This window comes from Diceros bicornis, chromosome 31, assembly GCF_020826845.1.
Source record: "Diceros bicornis minor isolate mBicDic1 chromosome 31, mDicBic1.mat.cur, whole genome shotgun sequence".
Lineage (NCBI taxonomy): Eukaryota > Metazoa > Chordata > Mammalia > Perissodactyla > Rhinocerotidae > Diceros > Diceros bicornis.
In genome coordinates this window covers 7,318,738-7,344,499 of record NC_080770.1, presented here as the reverse complement: position 1 = coordinate 7,344,499, position 25,762 = coordinate 7,318,738, and the positions used below count along the sequence as shown (strand labels likewise).

The 25,762-nt window shown below is 55.5% G+C and overlaps 2 protein-coding genes across 2 annotated transcripts; both read left to right on the top strand.

Moving 5' to 3' along the window:
- The first annotated feature begins 155 nt into the window (after positions 1-155).
- TSGA10IP (testis specific 10 interacting protein) lies at positions 156-7,085 on the top strand. The gene is given in 9 exon segments (XM_058526382.1): positions 156-302; positions 1,047-1,189; positions 1,286-2,010; positions 2,168-2,315; positions 3,887-4,057; positions 5,578-5,677; positions 5,863-5,987; positions 6,660-6,745; positions 6,748-7,085. Coding segments are annotated over 9 exon segments (1,680 nt in total). The 3' UTR covers positions 6,783-7,085.
- An 820-nt stretch (positions 7,086-7,905) lies between these two features.
- Positions 7,906-24,791, top strand: SART1 (spliceosome associated factor 1, recruiter of U4/U6.U5 tri-snRNP). Its single transcript, XM_058526371.1, has 19 exons — positions 7,906-8,294; positions 10,166-10,223; positions 10,625-10,680; positions 11,206-11,332; positions 11,454-11,559; positions 11,820-11,897; positions 11,994-12,093; positions 12,185-12,627; positions 13,361-13,485; positions 13,566-13,699; positions 13,801-13,943; positions 21,968-22,141; positions 22,288-22,398; positions 22,715-22,802; positions 23,367-23,457; positions 23,569-23,704; positions 24,294-24,383; positions 24,484-24,605; positions 24,707-24,791. Exons 1-19 carry the CDS (start codon positions 7,970-7,972, stop codon positions 24,723-24,725), a joined length of 2,526 nt encoding a protein of 841 aa, XP_058382354.1. The 5' UTR covers positions 7,906-7,969; the 3' UTR covers positions 24,726-24,791.
- Positions 24,792-25,762: the final 971 nt, after the last annotated feature.

Below are 25,762 nucleotides of genomic sequence, written 5' to 3'. Positions count from 1 at the left end.
CTGCTGAACTCTCTTCCCTACAGGGAATTTGGCTTCATATACCCTGGGGTACCCTTCCTGGCCTGTTTTTTGCCAGAGCCCTTGAGACTAGCTGAGGACTGGTTGCCATAGAGATGGTAGGGAGGGCAGTTCCAAGGCTGGCAGATGGGGGTGGGATGGGGCAGGACATCAACATGCTAAACACCCACCAACAGCTGGTCAGGACCACGATGGGGAGACCAGGGCAGGACACAGGGCTCCAGGATTCGGGGACACCCACAGGGCTGCTCAGGCTTCTCTCCGGCATCTCCCGGATTGAGCAGGTGAGGGAGGCCCCGGGCGGGGGGACTTCCAACTGCCCAGAGGCAGGCTGGCTGTCTGGGGTCGGGGGAGGCCAGGGCGGAGGGAGGCCCTTGAGAAGCCTTGAGACTGGAGCTGAGGCCCAGATGAGAGTCAGGGAGGCCCAAGGTGGGCAGGAACCTTGGGGAGGCCTAAAGGGTATGGAATGAAGATGAGGATGCCGCCCAGGGACGACTCCCAGGCTTCCGATGGAGCAATTTAGGGAATACTGCAGGAGGAGCAGGGTTTCGAGAAAGAAAATGAGTGCCTTCCACCTTGGCTTAGCAAGTCCAGTGCCCTGTGGGGCATTCAGAAGAGCTGTCCAGGGCCCAGAGGCAGCATAGTGCACTGGTGACTAATCCGGGCCCTGGGGACAGGCTCAACATGTTCAGGTCCTGGCTCCACTTACCAGCTGTGTGACCTAGTCCAGTGATTTCACCTCCCTGAGCCTCAAGGTTCTCAGCGGCTTGATGGGGGTGATAGCGAGTATCCACCTCATAGGGTCCTTGGAAGGTTAAATGAGTTAATGCGGGAAAGTCCTGAGCACCCAGCAGGTGCTGAGTCAATAGCTAGTTTAATAGGAAGAATTGAGGTAGTGATCAGTTTCAGTGGTAATGAGGGCCCAGAGGGGCCAGCCAGGGTGCACAGAAGAGGAGGGTCCCCGGGCGAGGTGAGAGGTGGTCCAGGAGGCTGCTCCCAGCTGGGTCTCCTCTCCTGTCTTCCCTCAGGGGCATCTCGAGAGCCGCGATGGTGTAATTCTGGGCCAGCAGCAGAGGTCTCGGAGCGCAGGGCAGACGGCAAAGAAGAACCAGAAGGAGCAGGGGCCCAGGGGCCGGAACAAGAAAGGGCATGGCTGTGCTGAGGCTGAGAAGTAAGCAACTGCGGGAGGGGCTGGGAGGGATGCTGGGTGTCAGGCTCCACTGGGGGCCGGCGCCCTGACTCTGCCCCCTGCCCTCTCCCTCCTCAGTCTCTTCCCCTCTCCTCCTCGGAAACCCTCCTTCCCCTTCCAGTGGGCCTGGGAGAGCTTCAGCGTGGATGGCAGGGCTCTGCTTCAGCCTGGCTCCTCCTTGGCCCCTGGCCACCAAGACCTGCCCTTGCCCCCAGCGGCTCCCCAGCACAAGTCCAAGCGCAAGCCCACAGCCAACCTCCTAGAGGCCCATGGCTTCTGCTGGAAGACGGAGGTGCCACACCTGGAGAGGAGACAGCAACTGAGGGCCTGGGGCTGCGTCTCCATCCCTCCTGGCAAAGGGGAGAGCCAAGAGCTGGAGCCAGCCAGTGAGTGTGGCCCCCAGCAGCCCGAGAAGAGGTCAGGGTCAGGGTCGGAGTCCGAGGAGGCCGCTGAGCTGGAAGCCCCAGGGGGAGAAGAGGCCGAGAGGGGTCTGAGCCCTGGGGAACTGCCCCAGCTCCCCAGCAGGGGCTCCATCTTGGAGGAGGAGTGGTTTGCAGAGGCCACAGAGGAGGCGGAGGAGGGAGAGCACAGCATGCCCCCCAGAAGGAGGGCTGGTTCTCGGAGAAGGGGGCAGAATTCTGGTGAGGAGGCCTCAGATGACAGTGAACGGCAGGGCCAGTGGAGCAGCGCCAGCTCCAACATCCTCCGAGGGCCACAGAGGAGGAAGTCTAGAGCCAAGGAGCTGCAGGGGCCATGGGACCTGGAGAAGCTGCAGAGGAAGTTGCAGCAAGACTTGGACTGTGGTGAGTGTGGGCTCAGCACCTGGGCTCCCCAGGAAGCTTCATAGCGGGGAGAGAGGTCAGGGAGCCAGCGGCCTGGGCCAGGAGTTCAGACACGGCTGGGTAGGATTGCCCAGGGGGCCAGGAGAGAGTAGTCCCTGACCTGTCCCACTGTGGATAGGCCCCGAAAAGCAGCCCTGGAAGGCTCTGCGGGCTGCTGTCCAGGCCTCCAACCGGAGTGGGAAGGCCCATGCCTTGGGAAACAACGAGACTTTCCTGTTTGCCAACTTCCCTAACCGTACCTTCCACAAGCGACAGGAGGCTACCAGGTAAGTGGAAGAAGAAAGAGGGGGAAGCCACGGGCAGGGAGCAGAGAAGGAGCCAGTTCTTCAAGAGACATTGTCCTTCATCCTCTCACCCATTCCTTCATTTATCCATTCACCAGTCTTTCTGATCACCCAATCATCTGTTGATTCACCCATCCACCCATCCATCTGCCTGTCTGTCTGCTTGGCCAACTGTCTATTGACACAAGCCACAAGCTGGCTCAATGGGCCTTGGCGACGGGTTAGAAGTGGCAGGTGGGACTCCATTCAGCATTTGGATAGCACCCCTCAGTTCTTACCCTGTCATCCCCTGCTTGAAATCCTTCTGTGCTTCCCAGTTCCCTTGGGACAAAGCCCAGATTCCTTGGTAAGGAGGCTCCTGTCTCCCACGCCAACTGGTCCAAGTGGCTGGGATGCCCCATGCTCTCCCTCCCTCCTCTCCTGGGACTACCTCTCTCCCTTACCCACCCAGCTAACTCAGGTCCATTTTTCAACTTCCAAGCCAGGTGCCCCCTGGGAAGCTCTCCTCTGTGCTTGCATCCGTCGTGGCTCTTGCCACACCACATTGCACTGGGGTGCTGGGCTGTCTGTCCATCCCGTGTACAGGTTGAGGGCTCCATGAGGGCGGATGTCAGATCTTATTGATCATGGCTTCTCTGGTGCCCTACACAGGACCTGGCACCTGGTTGGTGCTCAATAAGTATGTGCTGAGTGAGTGACTGCGTCTACCCCTTTATTTGTCTCAGTCCATCTTTCTAAATGACGACGAATCAATTATGCATGGATTCGAGTTTCTGTCTATGTTAGGCACTATCCTAGGTGCTGGGGCTGGTGGTGAAGAGGACAGACAAGGAACCCTCCTCTCATGAGGCTTACATTCTACTTGGGAGGAAGGATAATTAATAAAGAAATGACCAAAATATATAGATAGAGATGGAAAATACCTGAGAGGTAGATGGAGTGGTCAGGGAGTCTCTCTTTCCTTGACATTTGAGCAAAGACCTGATTGACAAGAAGGAAATGGCTATGAGATCTGGGGGAAGAATGTTCCAGGTCAAGCTAGGTGCTGTCTGTTCAACCATCTGCACCATTCATTCATCCCTTCATCCATCCATTGATCCCATCAGCATTTTGTTCCTCTTTCCCATCCATTCACCCATTGGTCTGTCCCTCAAACCAAAAGGTATTCACCTAGCTCCTACCAGATATGGGGGCCAGGGAGAAGAACAAGATCTGGCCCCTACCCTCCCCTTTGCAAGGGGAAGGTAGCAATACAGGCGAGGTCACAGATGTGTGCACTGAGCTCCACAGAGCTCAGGTCATTCAGAGTTGGGGCACAGGGCTGGCTGGAGTGGGCAGGAAGGCCTTGAGCTGGGCCTGAGGGCCGAGCCCCAGAGGCAGCCTCCATCAGGTCAGACTTCCACGACAAAGCCCATCCCCCAGGCTCTCGGCTTTCTGGGCTCCTGCAATCCCTTCAGACCCCATACTCCCCTACCCGGGACCTGACCCTCTCTGAGACGCCTGTGCCCAGCTGACTTTTCCCATCCCTCTTTTTTCCCCTCTCACCCCCCAAGAAGCCTGCTGCAGGCCTGGGAGCGGCAGCAGCGGGAGGAGCGGCGGCAGGCTGAGCTGCGGAGGGCCCGGGAGCAGCAGGTTCAGCAGCAGGTGGCTCGCTGCCTGGCAGCCTACGCGCCCAGAGGGAGCCGGGGGCCAGGGGCTGCCCAGCACAAGCTGGAGGAGCTGAGGTAGGAGGCCAGGGCTGCGGAGGGCCCGGTGGGGAGAGGGCAGGGAGGCAGTGTGAGGTGTCAGACAAGGACCAAGGAGACCCAGCCCTCCCCTTCCCTCAGGGCTGAAACTCCACGGCCACCCTCCCGCCCAGGCAGGCGGGCCACACTCTACAGATGAAGACACTAAGCCATGGGAGGAGAAGGGGCCGGGCCAAGGTCACCCAGTTAATAATAACAAGCCCTGCAGCTGTGGAACGCTCAGGTTAAAATGTTCTACCTGCATTATTACACTTTCAAGTCTTGTTTTTCCGATTTCAAATGCCAGACATGCTTACTACAAAAGTTCAAATATTACCAAAATTGTTCTTGTACAATGGGAACAGCGCCTGTGATCCCACTCCTGGAGACGACCACTGTTGATGGTCAGTGAAGAGTCATCAGTGTTCTTCTCTTCCTATAGTTTGACCATGAAAAAAAAAAAGGTGGGGGGCCGGCCCAGTGGCGTAGTGGTTAACTTTGCGCGCTCCGCTTCGGCAGCCGGGGGTTCGCAGGCTCGGATTCTGGACACAGACCTACACACTGCTCATCAAGCCATGCTGTGGTGGCGTCCTTCCCTGGCACATAACCAAGGGTCCACAGCAAGGCAGTGTTTTTCCATGGGGCCCAGCATACTTGCTGGAGGTCCCAGCACGAGTCTCGGATTCTTGCCTGCTGCTCTCCTGTCCTGTGTGTGGGTGCTGCCACCACGCCCCTCGGCTTCTCTTATGTGCTTCACAGAAGGATGCCTGGTCCGGAGCACGGTGTGGCCAGAGGGCCCCTCTTGCTGCCAGGATGCTCAGCTTTTTGAGCAGACACATTTGTGACAAGCGCACAAACTGGGTTTTTGTAAATGGATTTGTGCTTCCCCAGTGGAACCCTGATCTTTCTGGGATGTGCTCTTTTCATTTGCAACACATTTCTTTAGTTCTTCTGTCCCAACTGCTAAGCTGTCTGCTTATCAGAACCACAGAGGATGCTGGCAAGCTTGTCCAGTCCCTGCTATGGCACAGACAAGAAAACTGAGCCCAGAGCCCAGAGTGGGGCCTTGCCCAAGGCCACAGCATCCTCCTCGCAGGTGCAGTGTGAAAGGGTGCAGGGGTGTGGACACGGGGAGAGGAGAGGCTGTGCAAGCAGATGCCCAGTTGCTCAGAAGCCAGTGATGGCCCCTCTCCCTTGGGGGTGGCTGCAAGGCTGGGGGAGCCCTGGCTGCACAGCCTGCAGACTTGGGCTCAGGACTCAGTCTCTCACTTCCCAGCTGTGCAACCTTGGACAGGTTCCTCAACCCTCCTGAGCCTCAGGTGCATCAAGGGTAAAATGGGTCAAATAACTCCTGCCCCACTGACCTCAGAAGGAATCCAGGGTGAGGATGGGAATGAAATGGCTTTGCAAAGGCAACGGCCAGAGAACATAAACATAAAGTCCTTAGTGAGGACGAGTGGGCTCAGGAGTGGGGATGGCTGTGTCCACGGTTAGCTGCCCAGAGGCCTGTCTCCCTGCAGGCGCCAGGAGCGACAGCGCTTTGCTGAGTACCAGGCAGAGTTGCAGGGCATCCAGCACAGGGTGCAGGCCCGGCCCTACCTGTTCCAGCAGGCCATGCAGGTGAGGGCTGGCACAGGGCTTCTCCCAGGCTGAGTGGGTAGGAAGCAAGGTGGGAGTGGGCCCCCTTAGATGGGACCCCTGGCTGCTGCCCATCTGGAAGCCCTGGGACGCCCTCAGTACCCAGAGCCCCACTGTGTCCTCGGCAGCCCTGGTGCAGAGCAGGAACCCCTCCTCTCTCTCCTCAGGCCAACGCCCGGCTCACTGTGGCCCGGCGCTTCTCCCAGGTGCTGTCGGCACTGGGACTGGATGAGGAGCAGCTGCTGGTGGAGGCGGGAAAGGGGGACAAGGAGGGGACCTCCAGGAAACCCAGGTGAGACCGTCTAGCTGACCAAGGAACCGGCTCTGCCCAGCTGCGGGGAGAAGAGGCGCCATCACCAGCCCTCTGAACTCTGTCTCCCTGCCCTGGGGAAAGGCAGAGGGACTCCGTGGGAAGCCACATTGATCCACCCTTAATCTAAGCTTCAGTCCTGCCCCATCTACTCCCAGGTCTGGAGGACTAGTTCTAGCAGTCAGCAGGGTCTTCCCCAGGCCCTGTCCTCCATGTCGCCTGAGGAAGACAGGGCCAGGGTTATTTTCCCCACTTCCCAGTGAGGAAACTAAGCACCTGAAGGGCAGGGTCTTGCCCAAGGTCACAGGAGCAAATAAGCAGCAGAGCCAGTCTGGGAACCTGTGGCCATCTGAGTGGCCACACACCAAGGCCCCATGATGGGCTAGTGCCACTCCAGTCACCCCAGGTATACTGTCCCTTATGCTTTAGAAGAACCTAGTGCAGAGCAGGGATTATGAGGCCCAATTCACAATAAGGAAACTAAGGCTCAAGGAGAGGAAGTCACTGGCTCAGGGTCACATAGCATAGGAGCCAGATTTGAACCCACATCATCAGTGACAATGGCCTTTCCCCTCCTATAGCCCAGGTCTCCTTGGGCATGAGGGTGGCGAACTGCAGAGCGCAGTGACCTCTATCTGTGTCTTCATCTTTAAGGAGACACAGGTCAACAGGGGTGAGAATGGAGCACTCTTCTCAGAGCCCCCCAAGGACAGAACCCACCGGCAGCCAGCCTGACAGGCACTCCACCCAAGCCCAGACCAGAAGTCCAGTCCCTGAGAAAAATTAAACGCTTTATGGAAAATACAGCGTGAGACTTCCAGTGGTGGTGGGAAGAGGCTGCGGGTTGGGAGTAGCAGGCGGTAGGTGGGTAGGCAGCCGGCTTAGCTTGTTCTCGCATCCCCCAGGAGCTCCCGCTGTTCTGGCTGCCCCCTCCCAGCACACACAGCCCCGCCTCTGCTCCTGAGGAGGGGGGCGTCTCAAAGAGCAACAGCTGCGACTCCTCCACCCCCAGTCGCCAGCATACATGTTGGGTTCTAGAAATTCAAGAGCGAGTAAGACAGAATGGCCTCTGCCTTTGGCGACTCCCAGTCCGGTGGGGGAGGGGGCGGACCTTTAAAGGGGCACAGGCATCACACCGTAACAGATGGACTGCACAGGGACCGCCAGATCTAGCAACTGTGGGGTGTGGGTGTCAGGAGGAACCGTGTGAGCTGGGTTTTTAATGTTAAATAACTTCAAGTTAGAGCCCCTCTTCTCAAGAAATACACACACACACACACACACAGATGCGCCAAATTTTGCACTCAATTTCAGGGGGTTCACCAACACACAGAAGCTCATCTGGAGCTCCTTAGCAGTTCACGGGGCGCAGGTTAAAAACCCAATCCAGGGAACGTGGGCAGGCAGGGTCTGCTGCCAATACTGGTTGTAGGGGCTCGGAGGCCGGGCTGTGGGTCTCAGGAGGAGAACATGCTGCGTCGTCCAACGCTGGATGGAGCCACGACCCCAGGGAGTAGTCCACTAGGAGGACGCCTACTGGAGCGGCGGGCGCTGTCCACGGAAAGTCTGTGAGGCAGTGAGCGTCCCGTGGCTGGGGGTGTGCAAGCGGAGGGAAGCCGGGGAGGGGCTTCCAGCTCCGGGGACGCTGACTGAGACAGCCTGTAGGTCCTTCAAGTTCTGGGATCCGGTCTTCTCCAGACCGGGTCCGCGAACATAGAAGAGCGCACGCGCCAGGGGACCACAGGCTCCATGACCGCCCGCCCGCCCGAGGCGGCCGCGAATGCGCAGTCGGGCGCCGATCCTGGCCCTCCCATGAGCCTTTGGGGCAGGCTCCGAGGGGAACAACGGAAGCAGCCGCTCTTGGTTTCCGGCAACACGACAGCGGCTGCCGGGCGACCCGGAAGTGTTCCCATTTTGCGTCGTCTGGGCTCGGCGGTGGCCGGGCTCGGGACGGACATACCACCATGGGGTCGTCAAAGAAGCATCGCGGGGAGAAGGAGGGGGCTGGGACGACGGCGGCGGCCAGCACCGGGGGCGCCACCGAGCAGCCGCCGCGGCACCGAGAGCACAAAAAACACAAGCACCGGGGCGGCGGCGGCGGCGGCGGCAGCAGCGGCGGCGGCGGCGAACGACGGAAGCGGAGCCGGGAGCGTGGGGGCGAGCGCGGGGGCGGGCGGCGCGGGGCCGAAGCCGAGGCCCGCAGTGGCACTCACGGGCGGGAGCGCAGCCAGGCCGAGCCCTCCGAGCGGCGCGTGAAGCGGGAGAAGCGCGATGACGGCTACGAAGCCGGTGAGGGGCGGGGCCTGCGCGGGGGCGGGGCGGAGGTCCCGGGTGGGCTCGCCCAGCCTTCAGGCCGAGGCACCCCCCAGGCTGTTTTTCTCAGCGCTTAGTCTTGTTACGGTTATTTGAGATTAAAGGTTGTCTTCGTTTGTTACGCTCTGTGAGCACAGAGATTTTCTGTTTTTCGCAATTGGTACATCAAGGGCCTTCAGTAAATGTGCAGAGTGAATGAATGAACGGATGAAGTGGTAGTAGCCTGTGCAGAGGCAAGAGAAAACCTGGTATTGGGCGAATCCTGTAGGGCTCACGATAGAGACGGGAGGCTGTAAGATAGGCAGGGATCGGAACACGAAGGGTGCCGTAGGCCCTGTTCCGAAATTCGAACTTTGTCCTGAGAGTAGTAGGGAGCCATGGATTTGAGTCGAGGAACGAGTCCATCATATTTTGCAAAGATCACTGCATTGAGACCTAGATCGAGGGTAGACAAGACTGGAGGTCAGGTGAGGGCTGATGGTGGCCTGCACCAAGGCAGCAGCAATGGGATGGAGAGATGTGGACAAATTGAAGAGGTGTTTTGGAGGAGGAATTAACACGCTTGGGTGAGGGTGGCAAGGAGAAGAAGAAATGGAGGATGGCTCCTTGAATTTTGGCTTGAGCAGCTAGGTGGGTGCTGGTGTCATCTACAGATGTTGAGGAGTTTGAAAGAGAAGCAGACTTTGCAGGGAAGATAATGAATTCAGTTTTGGAGAGTGTTGTGTTTGATGTGTGTGAAGAAACCCAGGGTTTGGCCTGGATAGAGCAGTTTGGGTGTCATGAGTAGTTAGGTGTCAAATAAAGTTCACTAAAAGATTGACGAGTGAGAAGCCAGGGTCAGGAGTGGAGTCTACAAAACACCAATATTTTAGTAGTAGGTGGAGCAAGATACTACAAGAAGGGAGGTGGAGTAGCCAAAAAGGCAGGAAAAGCATAGAACCCGGTGTCATGGGATCTGTGGGAACAGAGCATTGTTAGAAGTGAGTGATCAACAGTGTCACACACCACAAGAGATCAAGCAAAACCAGAGCTGCAAAGAATCCATTGGATTTAGAAATAAAGAGTCTGGTGACCTTGGAGAGAGCCCGGAGGGGTTGGGATGGATCCAGGGTCCGGGTGGGATAAAAGGGGAGGAGGTAGGTTGCAGGGATGCAGAAAGGGTGAGCACATGGTGGCAGCTGGTTGGGGTAGCTTCATCTGAGGGTGTCTAGCTTCTGTCTGTGGTGCTCAGTGAAGTTGTTTGCTGTTTATGAGCTGGGTGGAGGAGGTCCGAAATGCTTTTTTTGTCTCTCTGTCCCCAACGTCCCGCACAGAGCAGGCACCAGTAAGTGTGTTTCTTGACTGTGTGAATTGCACGGAGGATTCAGTCATGCTGTCAGCGTGGTCCCTGCCCTGTGGGGAGAAACAGACCCAGGAGCAACTGACGGCGCTGTGGAGTTCAGGGAAGAGCAGTTCATTCTGATCAATAATTCAGCAGGACCTTACGAAGGAGGTGGCATTTGATCTTTGCGTTTGGATAGGAATTTGTCAATCAGAGTGAGGCCAGGGAGGGCAGTGCAGGTTGAAAACACAGAATATACAAAAGTGGAGAGGTGGCGGAGTGAGGGATGCAGAAAGTTGGACCTTTAGGGTTGGGAAAGGAAGGTACGTAGAAGAGGCAGAGTTCTCAGACACTGGGACTCAAGTAGTGGGAGTTACTGGGGTGAAAGAAGGCTGCTGTTTCCTGGTGTCTCAGCAAGGCCCGCGTGCTGGTGAGGGGCCCTCATCTTCAGCCCTGCAGCTGGAGCGGAGGAAGTGGCTTCTTTGCCCTGTGTTCAGCTCCTGAGCCGTGCTCCTTGTTGTTCCAGCTGCCAGCTCCAAAACCAGCTCGGGAGATGCTTCGTCACTCAGCATCGAGGAGACCAAGTAAGTGCTGTCTCCTTTTTGTTTCTCGTTTTTTTTTTCTGAGACAGGTGGCTCCTGGGGCAGTTGCTTGGGGAGGCTCTCACACACTAAAGCGTTCTGATTGGAATGGGAAGGGCTGTAGAAATCATCTTAGCCAACCATTTGAGTTACAGAAGAGGACACTAAGCCCCAAGAGGAAGGATGGCATTCCACTGGTTAGGGGCAGCCGGGCTTAGCGCCGGTGTGCCCTGATTTGGAGGCCAGTGCCCTTCCCAATGCCCTGGGCTGCCTGGGTCAGGCGCTGTGTTTGGGACCCTTAGGACCACCCACTCCCATCCTGTTTTCACCCTCTGTCTGTCCAGAAATGCATTTGGTGCCCCCATTTGTTTGACAGCTTCTAACAGTTGTACTCTTGTCTTCAGTAAGCTCCGGGCCAAGTTGGGGCTGAAACCCTTGGAGGTCAATGCCGTCAAGAAGGGTGAGTGTGGGGCTGAGGATGGGGGTGGGGGGCATCTGAAGACAGTGGGGTTAGAGTCCAGGTTCAGCCCAGTTAGTGGTCGTGTGTGTGTATGTGTGTGCTTGCTGATAGGCGTGAGGCCCCTCCTTGCTGTCGTAATGGGGATCTGGGACTCAGGTTCTTCTGTAAGTTTGAACAGTTGGCACTGCATCCTTACGCTGGCTGTGAGGCAGCGTTAGGTGGAGTGAGAGATGCACACAGTTGCTGCAAACCAATCTGCAGGTGTAGGATGTTTTGCTTTTTTTAGCATGATTTGAGGGGCTTTGGAAGGTAGGGAGGTCTGTCACCCTGTCATGCTGTGTGGGGTGACACAGGAGTCACCGTGTGGGGTATAGGGATGAAGTGGGGGTAGGGAGGTGAAGGATTCTTCCCCCCTCTCCTGGTCCCTTCTGGCCCCCTGAGCTGGAAGGGGGCAGGGTGAGTGGCTCCCTCCTCTCCCCACCAGCCATGGGCAGGCATGGCCTCACGTCTGGGCCCCCCTTCCAGAGGCGGGCACCAAGGAGGAGCCCGTGGCAGCCGAAGTCATCAACCCCATGGCCTTGCGACAGCGAGAGGAGCTACGAGAGAAGCTGGCGGCTGCCAAAGAAAAGCGCCTCCTGAACCAAAAGCTGGGGTGAGGGGCTCCCAGCCAGGGCGGGCAGGGGAAGGGCCTGAGGAGGCCGCCAAAGACTCTTGAGTTGGGGTGGGGGGGCAGGAGCTGTGCTCCCCAGTGGGTCACTTTCCTCCCTCTTCAGGAAGATTAAGACACTGGGGGAGGATGACCCCTGGCTGGATGACACTGCAGCCTGGATCGAGAGGAGCCGGCAGCTTCAGAAGGAAAAGGACTTGGCAGAGAAGAGAGTGAGGACTCCGGGGGGCTGGGGGTGGTTGCTTGGTGCCTCAGTGGCCTGACCAGATGCAGAGGCAGGTGACTGACTCTTGGGAGGTGGGACTGGGCCCAGAGAGGCAGGAGGTCCGTGGTCAGTGATGTCTGCTGTGGACTCTCAGCAGCTTGCCTGCAAGGCCTGTTCTTTTTGCACTCCTGGTTGGTAAAGCCCCGCGTGTCTTCTAGTGATCCTGAATGGCCTGAGGTCACAGGTCACCCCCTCCCTATCCCGTAGGCCAAGCTGCTGGAGGAGATGGACCAGGAGTTCGGCATCAGCACTCTGGTGGAGCAGGAGTTTGGGCAGAGGCGGCAGGTGAGGCTGCTGCAGCGGCTGGAGGGGGCTCTGCTGTCCTTGGGGCTGGGTGTGTCAGGGCTCCTGACTCGGCTAGACCTCCCCCCTCCCTTCTAGGACCTGTACAGTGCCCGGGACCTGCAGGGCCTCACCGTGGAGCACGCCATTGAGTCCTTCCGAGAAGGGGAGACTCTCATCCTCACTCTCAAAGACAAAGGTGGGTGCAGCTGGGGTGCTCTGGTTGGGGGCCTAGGCACTGCTGAGTTGAGGGCAAGCGTGAATGGCTGCCGCCCCTGCCCTGTCCCCAGGTGTGCTGCAGGAGGAGGAGGACGTGCTGGTGAACGTGAACCTGGTGGATAAGGAGCGGGCAGAGAAAAACGTGGAGCTGCGGAAGAAGAAGCCCGACTACCTGCCCTACACAGAGGACGAGAGCGTGGATGACTTGGCACAGGCAGGCCGGGCAGCGAAGGGGCTCGAGGAAATGGTGGCTCTTTGGCTTTTCGGGAGCCAGGCTGGGTCCCAACCTGTCCCTCTTGCCTTGCAGCAAAAACCCCGCTCGATATTGTCCAAGTACGACGAGGAGCTCGAGGGCGAGCGGCCTCAGTCCTTCCGTCTGGAGCAGGGTGGCACGGCCGACGGCCTCCGGGAACGGGAGCTGGAGGAGATCCGGGCCAAGCTGCGGCTGCAGGCCCAGTCCCTGAGCACGGTGGGGCCCCGGCTTGCCTCCGAGTACCTCACGCCAGAGGAGATGGTGAGCCTGATGGCCTCCACCCACACTTGTAACTGGGGTAGTGAGTCCTCCCTCCCCTCGGGTCCCGTGCTGCCAGAAGGAGCTAAGGAGGGAGGTCGAGTGTCTGCAGTGCTTGGCCCTCATGGATGAGCAGTAAATAGCAGCCCTAGGAGGTGCTACAGGGAGGCAGTGGGTGTAGACAGAACAGGGACTGTGAGCCAGATGGTCCTCAACACGGCTCTGCCACAAAGCCAGCTTGTGCCTTGGGTGAGTCATTTAACTGTGAGTCCGAGGTGCCTCATCTGAAATGGGGATGGCAGCTTCCTGAGGGCTATTACAAGGGTTAGTAACAGTGTGGGTAAGTGGTCATTTTGTAGCCGTATGTGGATTTTGCATTTGGGATGACTGTGTGAACACAGAGGTAGACAGCTGACTCAGTAGGTTGCTTGGCTGAGTGGCTAAGAGCACAACTCTGGAGCCAGACTACCAAGATTCACGATCCCCACTCTCCCACTTAGGAGCTGGGTAACCTTGGGCAAGGTACCTAATCTCTCTGTGCCTTAGTTTTCCTCATCTCACAGATGGAATGACAGTCGATGCACCTTGCATCTTGTTCACGTGTGTGAAGTGCTTAGGACAGTGGCTGGCACAGAGTAACACTAGAGAAGCGTTTGTCCTTGTGGGCTTGTGGCTGCCCATCTTTCCCCCTCCCGCCTCCCCCCTCCTGATGTCTCCTCTCCTCTCCTCCCCTCAGGTGACCTTTAAGAAGACCAAGCGGAGGGTGAAGAAGATCCGCAAGAAGGAGAAGGAGGTGGTAGTGCGGGCTGACGACTTGCTGCCTCTTGGGGACCAGACTCAAGATGGGGACTTTGGTTCCAGGTGGGCTTGGACACAGGGTGGGATGTGGGGGCTGAGCTGGCCTAGCGGCCGATGCTCACTGGAGAGGCCTCTTCCCCCAGACTGCGGGGCCGGGGTCGGCGCCAAGTGCCCGAGGCAGACGAGGAGGCCCAGGAGGAGGAGGAGAAGGAGCCTGTGCCTCAGCACCCACAGTCTGATGACACCCGAGTGGAGAACATGGACATCAGTGACGAGGGTGAGGGGCCTGGCCGGCTGGGGGTGGGCAGAAAGGGTAGGGAGAGAGCCCAGCATCCAAGGAGATGACCTGAGCAGGCATCCATCCCCGTGTTTCCCCAGAGGAGGGCGGAGCACCGCGCTCCGGGTCCCCAGAGGTGCTGGAGGAGGACGAGGCGGAGCTGGAGCTGCAGAAGCAGCTGGAGAAGGGGCGCCGGCTGCGGCAGCTGCAGCAGCTACAGCAGCTGCGAGACAGCGGCGAGAAGGTGAGGGGCTCTGGAGGCCGGGCGCAGGCGCAGGTGGGTGCTGGCCTCTGCAGGGCTGGGGACTTTGGTGACAGGTGTGTCTGTGGTGACCTGTCCTAACGAGTACGTGCCGTAGGAGGCAGCACCCGCATTCCAATTTGGTTCCTCTCTTTTGTTTAATATCGTGTTATTAGCAGATTTGTAGATTTCTGCAGTGTTTTCGCTGTAAGGTGTTTTAGTGGTTGGGTCTTTCCCCTCTTCCTTTCTGTGAATATGTCACCTGCTTTCTGTGAGTAAGGCATTATTCTAGGGTTGGGGGTAACTGAACAAGTCAGCCTGTGCTCATGGAGCTGTCTTTCTGGGAGAGTGGGGGCGGGGAATAGCAGTGAACATATCAGCAAACAGAGTGATTTCTGATAGTGATTAGAGCTGGGCAGATAAACCAGGAGAACTGGAGAGAATAACTGGAGGGTTGTGTCCTAGACTGGGTGTTCAGGGAAGACTTTTCCTTTTTTTTTTTTGTGAGGAAGGTCAGCCCTGAGCTAACATCCATGCCAATCCTCCTCATTTCTTGCTGAGGAAGGCCGGTTCTGAGCTAACATCTGCCCATCTTCCTCCGCTTTATGTGGGACGCCACCTCAGCATGGCCTGACAAGTGGTACATCGGTGCACGCCCAGGATCTGAGCCCGGGCCACCAGCAGCAGAGCATGCGCTTAACCGCTACGCCATGGGGCTGGCCCAGGAAAGACTTTTCAAGGGGTGACATTTAAGCTAGGACTTAAATAACAGAAAGGAGCCAACCTTGCTGAGATTTGGGGGTGGAGGTGGGGTGGACAGACTGGGTAGAGTGGAGGCAGTGGGGACAGCAGATGTCCTTTGCGGAAATGACCTTAGAATGCTTGAGGATGGGCCAGCCCCATGGCGTAGTGGTTAAGTGCGTGCGCTCCGCTGCTGGCGGTCCGGGTTTGGATCCCAGGAGCGCACCGAGGCACGGCTTGTCACGCCATGCTGTGGCGGCATCCCATATAAAGTAAAGGAAGATGGGCACGGATGTTAGCCAAGGGCCAGTCTTCCTCAGCAAAAAGAGGAGGATCAGCATAGATGTTAGCTCAGAGCTGATCTTACCAAAATAAATAAATAAATACCTGAAAAAAAAAAAAAGGAAGAATGCTTGAGGACCAGGTCGACTGGAGCGGAGTGAGGGCATGGTGGTGTGAGCTGAGGTGGAGAGGTCAGTGGGGCCTGAGGCCGTGATCATGGCTGTCCCTTGCAGGGCACTCAGGTGTCCCAGGTGCTGCTCAAGTGCTTTGTGTATTGATTCACTTAATCCTCACAGCAACACCTATGAGGAAGGTTCTGTGATTTCCATTTTACAGATGAGGAAACTGAGGCACAGAGGCATTAGGCAAGTTGCCTGAGGTTACAGGTCTGGTAAGTGGCAGAGCTTGGATTCGAACAGCTTGCCTCCCGAGTCCACACTTTTAACCCTGCATCTCCCACTAGGGAGAGTGGGGCTGGAGTGGTGAACCGCAGAGTGCCCACCATGTGGGGTAGCGTAGAGGCGGGGCTTCTGCGGAGGAGTCGAGGAAGCAGCAGCCACTGAGGGAGGAGGAGAGCCGCAGGAGTGTGTGTCACTGAAGCTGAGAAGGGGTTTTGAGAGGGGGAGTAGGGCATCTTCTGACACTGCTGAGAGGCAGGTCAGATTTGGCACGGTGGAGGCAGTTCCACTGGATTCCAGAGGATTGAAGAGATGGGATTGAGGAAGTGAGCGCAGCACTTGGGACAGTTCCTTAGAGCAGGAGTGGGCAGACTTTGTTAAAGGGCCAGATAGTAAATATTTGAGGTTTAAGGGCTTGTGGTCTCAGTCACAACTGCTCAGGTGTTCTGCCATTGTACTGAAAGCGGCCACAGGCAAGGCGTAAATGGATGGGCGTGGCTGTGTTCTAATAAAACTTTATTTACAGGAACAGGTGGTGGGCCATAGTTTGCCCACCCTTGCTCTGAAGAGGATCAGAGAAATGGGGCAATAGCTGAAGGGGGTGTGAGTTGAGGGAACTTTTTCTTTTTCACTTAGTATTTATTTATTGATTGATTGATTGATTGAGGAAGATCAGCCCTGAGCTAACATCCATGCTAATCCTCCTCTTTTTGCTGAGGAAGACCGGCTCTGAGCTAACATCTATCACCAATCCTCCTCCTTTTTTTAATCCCCCAAAGCCCCAGTAGATAGTTGTATGTCATAGTTGCACATCCTTCTAGTTGCTGTATGTGGGACACGGCCTCAGCATGGCCGGAGAAGCGGTGCGTCGGTGCACGCCCGGGATCCGAACCTGGGCCTCCAGTAGCGGAGCGCGCACACTTAACCGCTAAGCCACGGGGCCAGCACCATACTTAGTTTTTAAATATTAATGATATTAACCATTATATCCAAGAATCATAGAGTTTATGGCTGAAAGGATTGTACAGGTCATATAGCTCAGTGGTTCTCAGCCTGGCCATACATTGGCATCACGGAGGAAGTTTTTTAAACCTACCTGAGCCACACCCTGCACCATTTACATGCAGAAAAGTTGAAAGAATAGTACAGTGAGCACCTGTACACCTCCTCTTAGATTTAGTGATTATAAACATCTTGTCATAGTGCTGTCTTCCCTTCCTCTGTTTTCTTTTTCTTTTTGATCCCCTGGAAGTAAGTTGCAGGCATTGTGATGTCTCCCCCGTAAGTACTTCAGCAGGCATCTCTAAAAACAGAGACATTGCCCTACATAGCCACGTTCCCTTAAAAATGCCATAAATGCTATCAAATGGCCAGTCCATATGACAGAATTTCCCAATTATCCCCCAAAATGTCTTTTTAGTTTTTGCTTTTTGTTTTAACCAGTATCTAATTAAGTTTCACACCCTCAAAGGAGTTTTTTTAACTGATAGATATTCTAGAGTATGTTTGAAGCCACTCCAGGGGAAAAATTCATGATGGAAGAGGAGAAAAAAGGAGATATTTTCAGGAGCAGATCCTTAAGAAGCAAGGTAGGGATAGGACCTAGAGTACTAGTGGGGAGTGGCCTTTGAGAGAAGCCAAGTCATGTCATTACTTGTTTCAGGAGGGAAGGCAGGTGGGGTGACAGCAGATGCAGGTAACTGCGGCTGGAGGAAGTCAAGGGAACTGCTGTCTAATTTTTTCTGTGTTTTTCAGTGAGGAGGTGGCAGGGTTGGGGGGGTGGAGAGGCCGGACGTTGTTTTGGAGAGTGGAGGTCAAGGGAGGAGAGGAGGCCTGCTGGGCAGTGTTGACTGCTCATGGGAGATTAGTGGGGACTCCACATTAGCAGTAAGTGGTCATGAATGTAAAGTGGATCTGGTCAGCACATTTATGGATTCCTGTAGCCCATTCAGCTGCTCAGTCTAGTAACTGAGTAGGTGACAGCTGGGATTAATCAAGATTGGGTTTTCTGGGGAGAGGGGGCGAGGCAGTTAAAGTATTTGCAAAGGAGGGACTATGTTGATGCTCCGCAGGATCCAAGCTGGATGATAAGGGCATAACAGGAGGGGCGTGATGGGTGTGAAGACATAGACTGGAGTATTGATGAGGCTGAAGAACTGCTGGACTGAAGTTCCTAGAGGAAGTGAGCTGGGAGGAGTGGATGTAGCAGACAGACAGAACTCTGGTTCTGTCTTTAACAAGAGGGGTATGGTCATTGGTGATGATAAATCCGGGCAGGAGTATGACCCTTGGAGGGAGTGGCTGAGGAGGGGTTGAGAGAATGCTCATCAGAGGTGAGGATGTCAAGGAACCCCTGGGGCAGTTATTGGGGGTGTCATTTTGGATGCAGAGGTCACCAAGAGTGAAGACACGTAGAAATGCAGAGGAAGACAGTCAGCAGTGCTGAAATCCTTGGTGAAAGAAGGGGCGAGAGGTGAGAAGACGCCTGGTACCCGAGGCCCTGAGGCAGGAGTGACTGCTTGCTCAGGGGCGTCACGGAGGCCAGCGCAGAGGGAGCGGGGAGAAGAATGATAGGCAAGGACGTGGGAGAGGGTCGGAGGGTGGATCAGGCAGAGCCTGACTGTTACGGTGCAGATGTAGCCGTTAGAGGGCTTTGATCTGAGTTCTTTTTTTCAAAGATCCTTCTGGCTGCTTCTAAAGACAGAATAAGCAGATTAACAGCGGAAGGAAGCAGAGGAGTTAGAAGCCTGATGCAGTCGTGCCGTCAAGAGATGATGGTTTCCTAGGGCGGTAGCCGTGGAGATAGTAAGAAGTGGTTGTGTTGGGAATGTATTTCGAGGGTAGAATTGGCAGTATTTGTTGATGGATTGCATGTGGGATGTGAGTGAATAAGAGATTGCAAATGACTCCCAAGAATTTTCATGTGAACAGCTGGCTAGTAGTAGGGCCGTTTACTGAGATGGAGGAGACTAGGGGAAGAACAGATTTGGGGAAGAAAACCAAGTGTTTGGTTTTGGTGAAGTTTGAGGTACCTCTTTATTAGAGGTGATCGATATTGACTAGGCAGTTGGACATATGAGTTTGAACTTCAGGGGAGAGGCTGAGACTGGAGATATAAATGTGGAAGTCAGTATGTAGGTGGGATTTAAAGCCATAGGATTGGCTGGCATCACCAGGAGAGCGAGTGTAGATAAAGAAGAGAGTGGAGGGCTCCAAGAGGGGAGCCTGAGAAGCAGAGCGAGTGAGGAAGGGAGGGAGGGAGGGTGTCCTGCTGGAAGCTATATGAAGAAAGGGTCTTGAGGGGAAGAGTATGTGCAACTGTGACAAAACTACGGAGAATTTGGATATCAACAATTGAGCTTTGGGTTGGGCAACATGGAGGTCATTGACTCCCTTGTCTAAAGCCTCCTCTGTGGGGTGGTGGGAAACGAGGGCCAGATCCCGCAGGTTTAGCAAGGTGGCTGGATACAAGATTAATAAAGGAAAATCAGTTGTCTTTCTGTATACCAGGAAGAGACAGAAAATGTAATTTTAAAAAAGATACTATTGAGGCCCGCCCGGTGGTGTAGTGGTTAAGTTCTCATCAAGCCGTGCTGTGGCAGGCGTCCCACGTATAAAGTAGAGGAGGATGGGCACAGATGTTAGCCCAGGGGGCCCGTCTTCTTCAGCAAAAAGAGGAGGATTGGCAACAGATGTTAGCTCAGGGCCAATCTTCCTCACAATAAATAAATAAATAAATAAATATAAAATAAAAAAGATAACCATTTATGAAAACAGTATAGATAATGAGATAATATGGGTTAGCAATAGAAGGCAATATGGATAAGAATCAGGATAGCAACAAAATAAAAAGGAATAAATGATGTGTAAATCTATATGGGGAAAATTACAGTCCCTTTTTGAAAGGCTTTAAGGAAGACACAATTAAATTGATACACTGTTGCTTTAGTTAGCTGGAGCTGCCATAACAAAGACTACAGACTGGATGGTTTAAACGACAGAAACTTCTTTCTCACAGTTTTGGAGGCTAGAAGTGTAAGATCCTCACATGTCCTTTTCTCTGTGTACCCATATCCCTGGTGTGTCTCTCTCCTTTCTTATAAGGACACCAACCTGTTGGATTAGGGCCCACCCTTAGGACCTCATTTGACCTTAATTATCTCTTTAAAGACTTGTCTCCAAATGCAGTCACACTGAAGGTAGGGCTTCAACATGTGAATTTTGGGAGGACACAATTCAGTCCATAACAACCATGTTAACAGATAGGACTCAATGTTGTAAAGATGTCAGTCTCCTCAAATTAATTTATAGATTAAATGCAATTCCAATAAAAATCCCACTAGGGATTTTTGTGGAACCTGGCAAGGTGATTCTAAAATTTACATAGAAGATCAAAGGGCCCAAAATAGCCAAGACAGTTTTGAATCCTAATGTGGTGGGATTTGCTCTAACAGGGATCAGGACTTTCTATACAGGTATAGTAATTAGGGCGGTGTGGTATTGGCATCAGGATGGACTCACAGGGCTGAGAGCACATAGATGGGCCCAGAAACAGACTTGTGGGATAAGACAGGTGGTGTCCTAGTGGGAAAGGCTGCTCAGTTCAAAATAAGTGGTGTTTGCACAGTCAGTTAACTATTTGAAAAAAGGTGAAATGGTGTTTGTGCCTCACACCTTAACACAAAATTCACTTACCGATAACTTCGAAGTAAAAAATTTAACATTTCAGAACAGTTATAAAGGAAATTATGTGTATGACTTTGTGGCAGAGAAAGATTTTTTAAGATATAAATGTAAAACACAAATCATGAAGGAAAAAACTAACATTTAACTACTTGGAAATTAAGAACTTAAGGTTTTTCAAAAAGATATCATGAAGAATGTAAAAAGACAGGCCAAAAGGAGAAAATATTTGCCCAGATACATAACCATCAATGAGTTGGTGTCAAGAATATATAAAGAACAAAAGTTAACAAAACAGAAAAACAGGCAAAAGACCCTAGTAGGCAGTTCACAGAAGTGGAAGGATAAATGGCCAGTGAGGTTCAACTTCATTGGTGATCAAGGGAAGGTGAGCTAAAATAGTGCCGGACCGCGTCACACCCACACCATTTGGCAGAATGTCAGTCTGACACCGTCAAGTGTCAGGATGTGGAGCAGCCAGAATCCCTATGCACCCTTTTCACGGGCGTGGAAGTGGGAGGACGTTGACATATTCAGGTAGAGTGAATGCGTGTGCCCTGTGGCCCGGCAGTCCCCACTCCCGAGCCTGTACCTGCAGAGACCTTTGCCCAGGTGCACTAGGAAGCATCGGATTGCATGTAGCTGCTTTATATGTGATAACAGACCAAGTCTGTCCTCAGTACACTGGATAACTAGATCGAGGTATATTCATATCCTGGAATATGATTCTGTAGTGAAAAGCTTATGAACTATAGCCACTCATCTCAAGATTAATCTTAAAAAAATATATATATATTTTAAAAAGCAGATCATAGAAAAATCATACAGTATGATTCAGATTACATAATGTATAAAAAATGCACAACAAAGTAGCATAGTGTCCGTGGATAGGTCCTTATGTGGTAAAACTATAAAGAAGAGCCAGTGAGTCGTTACCACAAATATGGCAGAGGAGACACTCGGGGCTCGAAAGGGTGTTAATGATGTTGTTTCTCCACCAGGCGATGGGTATGTGGGTGTTTGGTTATTATTTTTAAAAGCATGTGTGTGTGAGATATAACCCTTTTATGTTTACGATGATATTCATTAAAAAATAATTGTAATAAAATGGAAGGAAAGGGGGTGCAGAAGTGGATGTGGTGACTAGAAACTTCTCTGAGGAGTTTGCAGAGCACTGGGGCTATGGGGTTGAAGGAAGATTTTTTAAAAGAGGGGAGATGCTAGATAACCCTTGTGTGCTGCTGGGAATGACACAATGGAGGGGACAGTGGGTGCAGTCGGGGCATAATGGCAGGAGCAGAGTTTTGAGGGGCCTCAGAGCCGTGCCAGGCAGGAAGGTGGCCTGAGGTAGGAGCAGGGCCGGGCATCTGCTGCGACAGAAGGGAGGCAGAGGGTGTGGCTGGTTGGTGGGCTCAGTGCTGGAAGCATGTGCAAGTTCCACTGGGCATCTGCCCTGGGGCCTCAGGGAAGGAATTCTGAAAGAAGCCATGTTTACGCTGAGTCCTGAAACGAGAGTTAGTTGGGGGAGGAGTGGGTGGCAGAGGAGTAGCAGGGGGCCCTGGCGTGCTCCAGGTCCTGGAGGGAGGTGTGTGAGGCTGCACTAGTGCGTTGAGGGGCTTTAGAGGAGGGTTGGCACAGGCCTGGTCATGAAGGGCCGGTAAGATTTTGGATATTAATTCAAAGGGCAATAGAGAGCCATTGACAGCTTTGGAGCGAAGGAGTGACCTAGTGAAACTGGTGCAGGGGCAGAGTGGAGAGCAGAGCGGACTAGGGCTCAGGGAGGAAGAGGAGACCAGTCTGAGCTCCGCTGTGGGCAGGGGGAATGGCTTGTTTTACTGCCACCAGGGAGGATCTTGGGTTCCTGGTCTCAGTGGCACCACCCCAGAAACTTCTGGGTTTGCCCACAGCTGCTCCCTCCCCCAGGTGGTGGAGATCGTGAAGAAGCTGGAGTCTCGGCAGCGGGGCTGGGAGGAGGACGAGGATCCGGAGCGGAAGGGGGCCATCGTGTTCAATGCCACGTCGGAGTTCTGCCGCACCCTGGGCGAGATCCCCACCTACGGGCTGGCCGGCAACCGGGAGGAGCAGGAGGAGCTCATGGTGGGTCCTCGCGCTGCTCCGCCACCCCCCATGCCCGCTCCTGGATGGGGGCCCGGCGGTCCTCGGTGACCGGCCTCAGTGCTCTGATGGGGCGGGCCGGCTGTGGGCTGGGCTGCCCGGGGTGACTCGGGTCTTCTGTCCCCCAGGACTTTGAACGGGACGAGGAGCGCTCGGCCAATGGCGGCTCCGAGTCCGACGGGGAGGAGAACATCGGCTGGAGCACAGTCAACCTGGATGAGGAGAAGCAGCAGCAGGATGTGAGGGCGGAGGGGCTGGGGGGACGTGGAGGGCAGAGCAGAGAGCACAGAGGCTGCTCAGGTGGGGTTTCCGGGCCCCGACTCGGTCCCTTCCCAGCTATGGTTACTCAGTGTCTGAGAGCCCCAGTCTCCTCAGCTGTAAGTGGGGTCTGTCACCCCCAGGGTTATTTGGATTAGAGGAGGCATCTGGTTGCACAGGGCCTGGTGCCTGGAAAGGACCACAGTCGTGTGTGGTGGGGGAGACTGGTGGGTAAGGGGGAGTCAGGAGAGCCCGTGCGGCCCGCTCACCACCTCCCTCATGGTGTGCTGCCCCCAGTTCTCTGCCTCCTCCACCACCATTCTGGACGAGGAGCCCATCGTGAATAGAGGGCTGGCGGCCGCCCTGCTCCTGTGTCAGAACAAAGGTGAGGGGCTCGGGCGGCCGTGAGCCTGGGTGGGGCCTGAGCGCTGAGGCGGGAAGGGCTGGGTGGGCAACGGCAGGCGAGGCAGGTGCCGGCACAGCTTCCTCTGGTCCCCTCTGCTGCCTCTTTCTCTCATTCCTGGTGTCATGAGCCCTTCCTTCTGCACCCTGGTTCTGGGGCGGTCACAGTCTCCTCTGGCCTTTCTGCTCTGCGTCACCCCATTTTTGGTGGCTTTGCCCACATATCCCCCTAGAATGTGCCATTCATCCTTCAAGGCTCGGTGTCTCCTCCTCCGAGGAGTGGGGGCAGTTGAAGCAGTCCAGGCTGTGGCACAGAGGGACCCTGGCATTAGGATCCCAGCTCTGCCTTCTGCTTGGCCAGTGTCCCTTGACAGGGGCCTGATCTCTGAGTCTCTGTTTCGTTTGTCTACAAAGTGGGCCTGGTGTCTTTACTCCCGCGGCGCGGCCGCGAGGGGCCTGCTGTGCAGTCGCGGGCGTCAGGCCTGCCCTGGGCTGTGCCTCTCTGAAGTGGAGGGCAGCCTGCAGTCTGACAAGCCCCTCTCCCCAGGGCTGCTGGAGACAACAGTGCAGAAGGTGGCCCGTGTGAAGGCGCCCAACAAGTCGCTGCCGTCCGCCGTGTACTGCATCGAGGACAAGATGTGAGCATGGCGGGCGGGTGGGAGGAGGGCCTGGGGTGGTGCCAGCTCGGGACTGCCGGGGACCCAGGCAGGGTGGGCGGCTGGCATTGAGGCCCCCTGTGTCTCGGCCAGGGCCATCGACGACAAGTACAGCCGGCGGGAGGAGTACCGCGGCTTCACCCAGGACTTCAAGGAGAAGGACGGCTACAAGCCCGACGTGAAGATCGAGTACGTGGACGAGACGGGCCGGAAGCTCACGCCCAAGGAGGTGAGGCCTCTGAGGGGGCCGCGGGGTCTGGGCTCACCATCCACTGGCTGGGAGCCTGGCAGAGTGTCGGAACCTCTGTGCCTCGGTTTCCGTCTGTGGTGGGCACTGCAGTCCCCCTCGCGGGCCTGGTGGGAGGCTCAGACAGGCACCCTGGTTCCTTTGCCTGCCTGCCCCCTCAGTGCCTTGAGTTGCCCATTCTGGCGGGCAGTGTCCAGGCCCTGGGCTGCTCCTGAGCTCTCACAGATGCCCCAGCTCCAGCCGGCAGCGCTTGCCTGCCTCTCCTGCCTCCTCTCTGTCTCCCACTCCCACCCCACCTGCGCTCTTCCCACATTCCCCGGGTTTGCCGCCCTCCTGCCTCCAGCCCCAGCCCGAGTGTCCTGGCCTGGCCTCTGCACGCAGGTCTCACTCCAGGTCCCAGCACCCCCATTGCAGCACATCTGTCTCCACCACTGGGGGAGGGGGGTGCCAGGGTCAGTGCCCTTCTCCCGTCCCCTTCCCACCCATGCCCCAGGCCTAGCACTGAATCACCACCCCCACCCCACCCTGGGGGGCACAGGCGGCTCTAACGCGGTTCCTGCTGTGTCCCCAGGCTTTCCGGCAGCTGTCCCACCGCTTCCACGGGAAGGGCTCAGGCAAGATGAAGACAGAGCGGCGGATGAAGAAGCTGGACGAGGAGGCGGTGCGTGGCCCGCGGGGATGTGGGGGTGGCCTCCGCCTGTGCTGGGCGGCTGATGTGCTGGGCCTGCTCCTGCCCTGTGCTGACTGGCCCCTCCCCACAGCTCCTGAAGAAGATGAGCTCCAGCGACACGCCCCTGGGCACCGTGGCTTTGCTCCAGGAGAAGCAAAAGGCCCAGAAGACGCCGTACATCGTGCTCAGCGGCAGCGGCAAGAGCATGAACGCGTGAGTGGGGAGGCGTGGCTGGGCAGGGGCGGATGGGCTGGGGCGAGCGAGGGTCCCCAAGGTGCCCGTTCTTCAGCCTCACGCCCCTCTTCTCTCCGCAGGAACACCATCACCAAGTGAAGCCCACCTCCCTTCCGATCCCCTCCCCGACTTTAATATTAAATAAAGTTCCCTCCTTATTTTTTCCTCCCTGGTCATGGTGCAGATTCCGGGGTTAGACCTGGGAGGAGCATCAGCGACACCACTCTCAGGCTCTGTAGTCAGCTGTGTGACTTCAGGCAAGTCACTGAACCTCTCTGGGCCTTAGTTCTGCCGTTTGTACAGTCAAACACCTCTGCTTCATAGGATGTCTTGTGAAGATCAAATGAGCTCATTCATTCATTCATTCTCCTGCAATTCAGAGGTGAGCAAGACCCCTCAGAGGTGGCTTAGAATCTGGCCTCTGCTAGGTGAGACTTGGACATCAGATGACAAGAGTAACTAAACGAGATGAAGGGTGAGGACAAGCCAGGATCGTCTCAGGCGGTCCTCCACCCCACCCTGGGCCCCAGCCAGCTGGAGAGAAGCCAGTCGGTTCATTTTCTCAGCCCCCCTACCCGACCTCCGTGGCGTGGAGCACTGGTCCTGGGTGGTTGATAAAGGTCACACCTTGTTCTCTGCACAGCTGGCTTTCGGGAAGGAAGAGGAAGGAGTTTTAGAGACTCTATCACCCTGGTCTCCCCCAACCTCCAGCTCTATTCCAGTCACCGCCCTCCAGGGCCAAGACAGCGCAGCCTGGTGGGGCAGGGATGGGTCTCTGCAGGGCAGAGGTACCACCCCAGGCTCCTTCTGGCTCTGCTGTCCTGCCCTGGTCTGTGTGGAAAGCCGTCCTCAGGGCGGGGAGTTCTTTAGACTTGTCCTGTGTACAGCTGCAGCAGGGACGCTGGGATCCTCGGGGTCAGCTCTGTGAAGAAGGCTTGAACTCGCTGCTGAGGGCTGTGCAGGAGCCCTGAATCGAGGGAATGACAAGTGGCTCCCACGGGAGTCAGACAGAACTGGTGTCTTGCCCCCTCCCTACACCTAAATGCTTTCCAGATTGTCCGTTTTTTTTTTTTTCCCCTAAAGCTCCAGTAGATAGTTGTATGTCATAGCTGCACATCCTTCTAGTTGCTGTATGT

What these genes read in the sequence shown, in the direction of transcription:
- SART1 (XM_058526371.1), top strand. Translation starts at nt 7,970, where the DNA reads ATGGGGTCGTCAAAGAAGCATCGCGGGGAGAAGGAGGGGGCTGGGACG. An exon ending in CGATGACGGCTACGAAGCCG is followed by an intron (nt 8,295 to 10,165) that starts GTGAGGGGCGGG and finishes TTGTTGTTCCAG; the next exon opens with CTGCCAGCTCCAAAACCAGC. An exon ending in TGCGAGACAGCGGCGAGAAG is followed by an intron (nt 13,944 to 21,967) that starts GTGAGGGGCTCT and finishes TCCCTCCCCCAG; the next exon opens with GTGGTGGAGATCGTGAAGAA.